This window comes from Halichoerus grypus, chromosome 1 (assembly GCF_964656455.1).
Source record: "Halichoerus grypus chromosome 1, mHalGry1.hap1.1, whole genome shotgun sequence".
Classification (NCBI taxonomy): domain Eukaryota; kingdom Metazoa; phylum Chordata; class Mammalia; order Carnivora; family Phocidae; genus Halichoerus; species Halichoerus grypus.
Window position 1 is genome coordinate 180098458 of NC_135712.1, and position 9444 is coordinate 180107901.

At 35.6% G+C, this 9444-nt stretch overlaps 1 protein-coding gene across 1 annotated transcript in view; it reads left to right on the forward strand.

Annotated features, from left to right (window-relative positions):
• The window catches only part of MDFIC2 (MyoD family inhibitor domain containing 2), a 104444-nt gene that overhangs the window by 55648 nt on the left and 39352 nt on the right, over positions 1-9444 (forward strand). Inside the window, exon 3 of the mRNA XM_036079164.2 lies at positions 4196-4234. Coding sequence (XP_035935057.2) covers positions 4196-4234 — 39 coding nt within the window. The remainder of the gene's footprint in view (positions 1-4195; positions 4235-9444) is intronic.

Sequence of the window (9444 nt, forward strand, 5' to 3'; positions counted from 1 at the left end):
AATGAATTTCATTTTGCATTACTAATGCAGCAGCAGTGAAGGAGGGAAGCTCTGGCAAGGACTGCAATGAGACCAAGAAAAACAGGAAACAACTTAGAAGCTGTCATTGCTGTCCAAGTTATTGCCCCACAGCATGGTCATGGAACCTAAGGGATACTGAAATTTCATATCCTCAAAAATCTAATTCCACATAAACAAATTTTCTGTTTATGGGGAGAAAAAGTAAAATGTGGACATTTATGCAAAAAGAGCAAGAGAGTGTCCCCAGGTGTTTTCCCCACCGTTCCTGAAGACATGTTACCCTCTATTCAGGAGTATAAAGGAGAAACATATCCCCCAACACTCTATTTCATCACTGTCAGAAAAATGGCAAAAACAGGAACACACATCATTGGCCCTTACCCTTATTTCAAGTCTTAGTGGCATCTTACTTTATTCAGTCATTGCACACTGAAGGATTTTTTTTTTTTTTTTTTTGTGCTATCTACTAGATTTAGGTAATAAAACTCTAAAGCCCTAAACAAATGTTATCATACAGTTTAGAATGAAGGTTTTGAGCACCGGCTTATTGGAATCAGGAAAACCTCAGTTCTAAGCCCATTGCCACTACTTACGAACTGAGTGAGCTGGGGCAAATGACTTTGGCAAAATTTCAGTTTTTCCATCTGTAAAATGGGTACACGTTCCCCATATTAATAGGTTTTAGGAAGGATTAAATGGGGTCACGTGTGTAAAGCATTTGGTATCTTAATGTCCAGCAGCAGCAGGGACGTGATTAAATATTCTGGACCTCCTGGGTTCAAATCCCAGCCTCCACAGCTTCCTGGCTCTGGGAACTTTGGTATGTTAGTTAGCCACACTAAATCTCAATTTCACCTCTGAAATGAGGATGATAATAATGATAATTACTTAGAGGATTGTTATGGGGACTGAAATAATAAATATAAAGGGCTTTGAAATCCCTAATACATTTTATTTGTATTTATTCTTTCCATCATATTTACAAAGGGGATATAAACATCTTTCGTATTAGGCTCCGCAATAATGGGGGAAAGTATCTCAAAATGCAAATGTACATACAGAGAAATACTTGGAAAGAAACCAACTGGATGAAGAGCATGAGCCTTTCTTATATTTATCATGAGTTCCAGCAGTGACTTGCCTTTCTTGGATTTTATTTTTGCCCTTAGAAAACAAAAACACATCTCTCCACAGTCAAGTTTTAAAAGTGGAATATGACAGTATTCAGGAAGATCAGACCGAGCAATATTTCCAAAATATCCCTACTCCCGGCAACTGATGACTTTTCCCGCTGATGCGCCATGTGGTACCTCATCTAATTACAACAGTCCATACCATGACAGTCAGTCCCGTGGCTAAAAACGTTATGACAGCAAATTGGTTTCGAAGTGTAAAAAATGGTGGACACAAAAAATGAAGAACATCTTTGGCTGTGAAAGGTCAAGATGAGTTAGTAAGCTATTAACTTGGCTCATTTTTCAAACTTTTATGAGAAATATTCAGTGTTTCCAAACTGCTTATCAAGATCCTAATTCTGTCATCTTCCAGGCCTATATTACTGAAATTTTTAGAATACCACTTAATATCATAATTGTTAAATTACAGTGAGGTGCCCTGAAGGGTGAAAATAACTCAAACTTTTAGCTTGTTTCCATCTTCCCATGCAGAATAAACTTTTCAAAACGAGGGGCTTCTGAGGTGCACCATGTTTAGCCAGATGAAAGATAAGCCAGATTGGTATGACAGTCAGCAATAGAAAGACAAACAAATTAAGTACTTATAATTAAAGCTTGAGGAATGAAAGAATTCACACTTTCTCAGAGCTATTATTTCAGACAGTCTGGTGTCAGAATTAAAAGCCAACCAGTGCATCTGTTTATATTGCCAAGGATTTTCACAGTAAGAAGGGCTAGGAAACACATATTTTTTAATTAGGGTCCAAATTCCAAAGAACACCAAAAAAAATAGTATGTCAAAAATATATGTTCTTGTGATTTGTATTGTTCAATGTCTAAACAAAGACAAAAAATTATGTTTCTTCCTTCTCCTTCACAAACACAAGTGAAAGAATTAAAAAAAAAAAAAAAGTAATTCTGTTGCTTTGGCCACAGACTCCTTTTTCTGTTATCCTGCTTGCTTCTGGCTTAGCTACTGCTTTTCTTTCGCAGGATGAAATAATATAGGAAAAGCCGATTAAGGAAGGCTTCATTCACACAGAAGGTTCACCAGGATGGCTTAGTTACCAAGCCTTAAAAGCTGAATTACAATGGCCACCTAAAATGACCATTTTACACTTTAAAGTATATCTTTTATTTTAAAAATTCGAGTTAGCTCTTGGCTTATATTGAGCTTTGAATTAAAAGAAAGTCCTCTTTAAAATCTATGCTGATGTATAGCACGCTGTAGTACTCAAATCTATCACTAACCTATTTTACCTCTCACCTGCAAAATTGGAAGTATTTCAAATATCACTCTCTCGGTCAATTGGGGGAAAAATCAAAATAAAAAGTAGTGTTCTGTACACAAAAGCTAATAGACTTCATTCCCTCATCTATTTATTCAACAAATACTTATTGATCATCTACTATTTGCCATAGCCTGGGCTCACTGTTGGGAAATACTGAGTTGAACAAGACATTACTGCATCTAGCCATCATTGGGTGATCCGATCTCTAACAGGAGAAGTACAGTGTTCTAGGGAAGCATTTCCCAGTAGAAAGGTGCTGACATAGACCTGAGAGATGATTGGCCCTTATCTTTTACTTGATGGAAGAGGAAACCAAGATTTAGAAAGCCTGAGCCACATAATCACAATGCTCTGTAGTGGAAAAATCACAGGACTAGAATTCACGTCTCCAAATTCAAATCTTGTACTCTCTCTATAGCAATATTCTTCACCCCCCAAAATGACTGCTATTTCCCCAAAACAATAATACCAAGCCATGAAGGTCAAGACAGTTGACTAAAAGTTGGAAATATGCTTTAAGAACAGAGAAAAGAGTCAACATCCATCCTAATTTTATGGCATTCCAGACGGTGAAGAAGGACAGGTTAGAAATCAGACCCAACTGGATTGTAATCTTAAATCTATTAAACTTAACCAGATAGGGGACACCGGGCAAGACTGGAACTCTGAAAATCATTTGGATTTTTAAAAAATTTTTCAAATCAGGATAACAATGTTTACATGAAAGGGGTAAATTTCATGAAATAGTGGAATTGAGTAGGTAGTGAATATATATAAGTTCCTGTCCCCTCTTCTCACTGTTGTAAATTGAATAAAACTGATAAAAGACCAGGTCAGCAGAAACCACATTTCAGTTTCTTGATTTCTAACCAGTCATTTTAGCATAAGATCCAGCCTCCAATTTTAAGCCATTTTTGTAGATCATTTTTGGCATACCTTCACAAAATTAAACATTTCCATTCTGTGAACATTTTGGGAGTTAGAAAGCAGAGACTAAACAATTAAATTTAGAGAATTTCATCACCATACATCCTCTAAAAAGAGATGGGAAGAAAATAGAGTCTGAAGAAATATTTAAAATTAATTAAACCTTCTATATCATTTTCTGAGTCTCTCTCCATTATAAAGCATACAAATTCAACTAGCTTAGGTAAAGGGAATTTGGAGACTCACTTACTTATCTAGGATGTCCAGGAGTAGACCAGCTTCAGGAGTAAGTAAATCAAGAGATCCAAATGACAAATTAAGTGTCCTGTCTATACCTTCTTTTCTCAGCTGTTTGGCCCTGATTTAGGCTTTACTCTCAGACTTCTTACCCATGGTGGGAAAGTGGACTTCTGTCAGTCACAAGCCTACATTATCTTTCCACCTCGCAAAAGAGGAGAGAACCCTCTACTCCCAGCACGCTTATCTCAAGTCACAGGGGACATCCTCATTGGTACAACCTGACTCTCATAACCATCCCACAACAAACTGCTGTGGCTACCCCACGGAGAACGTAGGTTCCCATGTCACTGTGCATAGAACAGGGGTGGGCAAGGCCATTCCACTCAAGCTATATGCAGTGGGTCCTTCACAGAAAAGTGGGGTTCTCTTTGCTGAAAGAAAGGGGAAAGGATTCTGGACACGCAAAAACAAAGCAAAACAACAAATACAAAAACAATGGATATCCAGGTGAATAATCCTTTTTAATTTCTTTTCCTTTAGGATTATCCAGCTCAATTCAAAATCCTCTTGGAGATCCTGGTAGGTTCATCCCTATTTCTCTATAACAGCTTTCTATACTGACTGGTGGGTACTGTTGATACAACATGATACAGGAAGAACTCCATCTTTGTCCACGTCCACAGTACAGCTGATATAACACTGGCATGCAAATCATCAAATATCTGCATTAGTCAAGGCACGCTGAGATATGTTTTTACCTTGAAGGTGCTTATAGCCTATTGATGCATACATGTTAGATCACAAAAAGTTTTAAAAATCATGTATTTGTTTATACAATATGTGTATTCAGAATCTACCATACGTAGGATGCCATGTCTAGCCTTGTGGGAGTATAAAAACCTCAGTCCCTGTCCTCAAAATTGGGGAATCTCTTCGTACTGCATGGAGCACTGGGTGTTATATGCAAACAATGAATCATGGAACAATACATCAAAAACTAATGATGTGATGTATGGTGATTAACATAATAAAAAATTAAAAAAACAATATTTATAAATTTCTTAGTACATAGCAAACCATCAATTAATCATGGATACCTTAAAAAAAAAAAAAAAAAAAAACACTTTAAGCCTGAGATAGCAATAGAGGACTCCAAGTGTAAGTTCACATTTGAACTGGGTTTTGGAGGATAAGTAGAAGTTTCACTCGAAGGAATAGCAAGAATAGCATGCACACAGAGGCCAATAGAGAAAAGTGTGAAATCTGTTTTCTCATTCAGTTAAAAGATTACACATCTGAGAGGGATGGGAAATAAATAGCAAGGTAGCTTTTAAGGATTCATCAATAAAATCTGTGTAAATATTGCTTCTGTATGAAGCAATACTATGCAGTAGATCTCGAGGAAGAGGCAGATCTAAATAGGCACTCCTCCAAGACATATTAATAAGGGGGAAATTCCAGCTTCACATTAATAAATACAGTAATGTGCACTTACATAAAGTAAAAATCAAGCATGCATGTGTTCATTAATGTAGGTAAAATGTCTATAAAAGAGTTATCCTGAACTGATAATAGAAATCATCTCTGTAAAGAATAGTAAGAATGAAGCAAACATCAGTGGTGGAGTGGGGATTTTGCTTTTAGTTTACACTTCCGTGTTGCTTTTTTTTTTTAACAATAAAAATGTATCTACATGTTGCTTGCATAATAAATCGATATTGTTTACATAAAATAAAGTTTTCTATTAAAATAAGGGTCAAATTACTAGCAGACTAAGGAGTCTGGTCTTTTAAAAATTAACATTATTGTTTTTGGTTTCAGTGGGGCAGGTAGCTAATAACTCAAGGTACAAATTAGGATGAATAGTATTTGCAGGGGGCATTATCTTAAAGCCTATAAACAAATAAGCAGGTAGAATTCTTTGGATGTTATTACAAATATATAATACATATATTTTATATGTGTATATATAAATTAAATATACAGGTTAGGCATATATTTTCATATCGAGGCTATTTTAAATGTACATGTATAATAAATAAATATGTATAATTGTAAATATATAATGAATATATATGAATGAGTAATAAGAGAAGGAAAGAAGACTTGTTCTTTTTTAAACATAGGGATTTAAGGTATCAAAGAGATGTCTTGAGGATGTTATTTTGGGACTTATCTTAAAGATAGGAAATCTGGATCTGGGGTCACAATAAGCTGAGCCCAATTTCAGTTTAGATTTGGTGGTGATCTACATGAAGATGGTTGGAAAAAATGAATGAGGTCCAAAGGTCCTCAGGGATTAAATGAGGTCAGTAAGGGAAAGGGTGAAGGAAATTGAAGCCAAGCCTTTGGGAAAGATCATCCATTAAGAGAAGGGGAACAATGCATTTGCTCACTCATTCACAACTAATAGTTTTCAAGGACCCCAAACTCAACACTGCTGGTTTTGAGGACAGAAAGAATAGGAAGGAAAAAAAAATGGCATGGAGACTGCCCATCGGGAGCTTACAGCCACTGGAATGCAAATGCTAACATTAAAGGAGCACTTATGATCTTTGCAAGGGCATTAAGCATCACATCAACCTTTAGAACAACACTATCATCACCTCCTTTCTATGGATGAAGAAAGGGGCACTTTGTCTTTAACAGCTATGTTTTAACAGCTATGAAATATCAGGAACTTGATTTTAACCCTAAGTTTGTCCTCCACTAAACAAGTGGAACCCTGCTTCCAAAGAAGTGGCCAGTCAAGTGTCATACAAGAAACATTAGAATAAGAGAAGAACCAGAATTCTGTTAAAGACAACAGGGACGGAGTCATGGGCCTGACTAACCATGTATCAAGGAGGAGGAAAACTGATTAAAGATCATTGAGTTGGTGTTGAGAAAGTCATGTATTCACTTGTTTATTCATTTAACAAAGTATAATGAAGCACATAGCATGCAGTATCACATGAGCTTTGAAAGATGAGTTCCATTTAAATGGGGATGGAAGTCAATTGTGAGGGATTAAGGAATGAGTGAATAATGAAGTAGGTGTTAAGGACTTCTTTGAGGAAATGGATGGAAAAATTAATGCAAGAAGCATTTGAGGCTATGGTACATGTAAGCATACATGCAAAGGGAGGAAGGAGACAGTAGAGTGAAACTCAAAATAAAGGGAAGGGGACAATGGTGGACAAAGCTATGTCTTGTGTATGGTGAAGACATAGGGATGCAATTCCCTGATACATGTGTTCACCTTTAAAAGGAAGAGGGCCTCTTCTCCTCTGATAGGGTATAGAAAATGTAAAGGAAGAGACAGATATTGCAGTTAAACACAATCATAGCAAACTGTACCAATAAGATTTTGTATGTATACTTTTGTGGGAGGGGTTGGTCTTAATTTTTTTTATTTATATTTTTTATTTAAGGATAAGTGACATACAACACTGTATCAGCTTTACGTGCGCAACACAGTGATTCTATATTTATACATATTACAAAAGGGTCACCAAGTAAGTCTAGTTACCATCTGTCAAAACTGTTACAATATTTTTTACTATATTCCCAATACTGTACATCTCATTCTCACGTCTTACTTATTTTATCACTGGAAGATTGTACCTCTTAATCCCTTTCATCTATTTTGTCCATCCTGATCCCCCCTCCTCTCTTTCATCAGTTTGTTCTCTGGATCCCTGAGCCTGTTTCTGTTTCTGTTTTGTTTGTTTGTTTTGTTTTGTAAATTCCACATATAAGTAAAATCATATGGTGTTTGTCTTTCTCTGTCTGACTTATTTCCTATAGCATACTGTCCTCTGGGTCCGTCCATGTTGTTGCAAATGGCAAGATTTCATCTTTTTATGACCAAGTAACATTCCAGTGTGCATGTATGTCTCCACACGTGTATACACACCACATCTTCTTTATCCATTCATCTACTGATGGATATTTAGGTTGCTTCCACATCTTGGCTATTGTCAATAATGCTGTGATGAACATAGGGGTGCATATATCTTTTCAAATTAGTGTTTTCATTTTCTTTGGATAAATACATACAAAAGAAATGCTGGATTTTATAGTAGTTCTCCTAATTTTTTGAAGAACTTCCATACTGTTTTCCTTTGTGACTGTACCAATTTATATTCTTAGTAGCAGTACATAAGGGTTCCCTTTCTTCCACATCCTTGCCAATATTTATTTTGTGTCTTTTTGATAATAGGCATTCAGAGAGATGTGAAGTGGTATCTTGTCGCAGTTTTGATTTGCATTTCCCTGATGGTTAGAGATGTTGAGCATCTTTTCATGTGCCTGTTGGGTATCTGTAAGTCTTCTTTGGAAAAATGTCTATTCGTGTCCTCTGTTCATTTTTAAATTGGATTGTTTGTTCTTTTGATATTGAGTTATAGGAGTTCTTTATATATTTTGGACATTAACCCTTCATTGGATATATCACTTGCAAATGTCCTCTTCCATTCAGTAGGTTGCCTTTTCATTTTGTTAATGGCTTTCTCTGCTGTGCAAAAGCTTTTTAGTTTGACATAGACCCACTGCTTTACTTTTGCTTTTCTTGTCCTTGCATTGGAAGACAGATCCAAAAAATGTCATCCAGATTGATGTCAAAGAGCTTACTGCCTATGTTTTCTTCTAGGAAACTTCCTGGTTTCAGGACTTACATTTGAATCTTTAATCGATTGTTTAGTTTATTTTTTTATATACGGTAAAAAAGTGGTTCAGTTTCATTCATTTGCATGTAGCTGTCCAGTTTTCCCAGTTCCATGTACTGAAGAAACTATTTTTTCCCCATTGTGTATCTTTGCCTCCTTTGTTGTAAATTAATTGATTATACAAGTGTGAGTTTATTTCTGGGCTCTCTTCTGTTCCATTGATCGATGTGTCCATTTTCATGCCCATACCATACTGTTTTGATTATAATTGCTTTGTAGTATGGTTTGAAATAAAGGAGTATAATACCTCCAGCTTTGTTCTTTCTCAAGATTGCTTTGGGTATTTGGGGTCTCTTGTGATTCCATACAAATTTTAGGATTACTGGTTCTAGTTCTGTGAAAAAAGATTGATATTTTGATAAGGATTGCATTGAATGTGTAGACTGCTTTGGATAGTATGGACATTTTACAATATTAATTCTTCCAGTCAATGAGCATGGAATATCTTTCCATTTATTTGTGTCATCTTTAATTTCTTTCATCAATGTCTTATAATTTTCATAGTACAGGTCTTTTACCTCCTTGGTTAAATTTATTCCTAGGTATTTAATTCTTTTTGATGCAATTATAAATGGGATTGTTTTCTTGATTTCTGATAGTTTGTTATTAGTGATAGAAACACAATAGATTTCTGTGTATTGATTTTATATTCTGCAACTTTACTGAATTTATTAGTTCTAATAGTTTTTTGGTGGGGTCTTTAGGGTTTTGATGACATGCAAATTATGACAGTTTTACTTCTTTTCCAATTTGGATGCCTTTCATTTGTTTTTCTTGCCTAGTTGCTGTGGTTAGGACTTCCAATACTATGCTGAATAGAAGTGGTGTGAGTGAGCCTCTTTGTCCTGTTCCTGAACTTAGGAAAAGCTTTCAGCTTTTCACCATTGTGTGTAATGTTAGCTATGGGTTTGTCTTCTATGGTCTTTATTACGTTGAGGTACATTCTTCCTATACCCACTTTGTTGAGAATTTTTATCATAAATGTATGTTGAAATTTGTCAAATGCTTTTTTTGCATCTATTGAGATGATCATATCATTTTTACCCTTTGTTTTGTTAATGTGGTATATCAGGTTGGTTG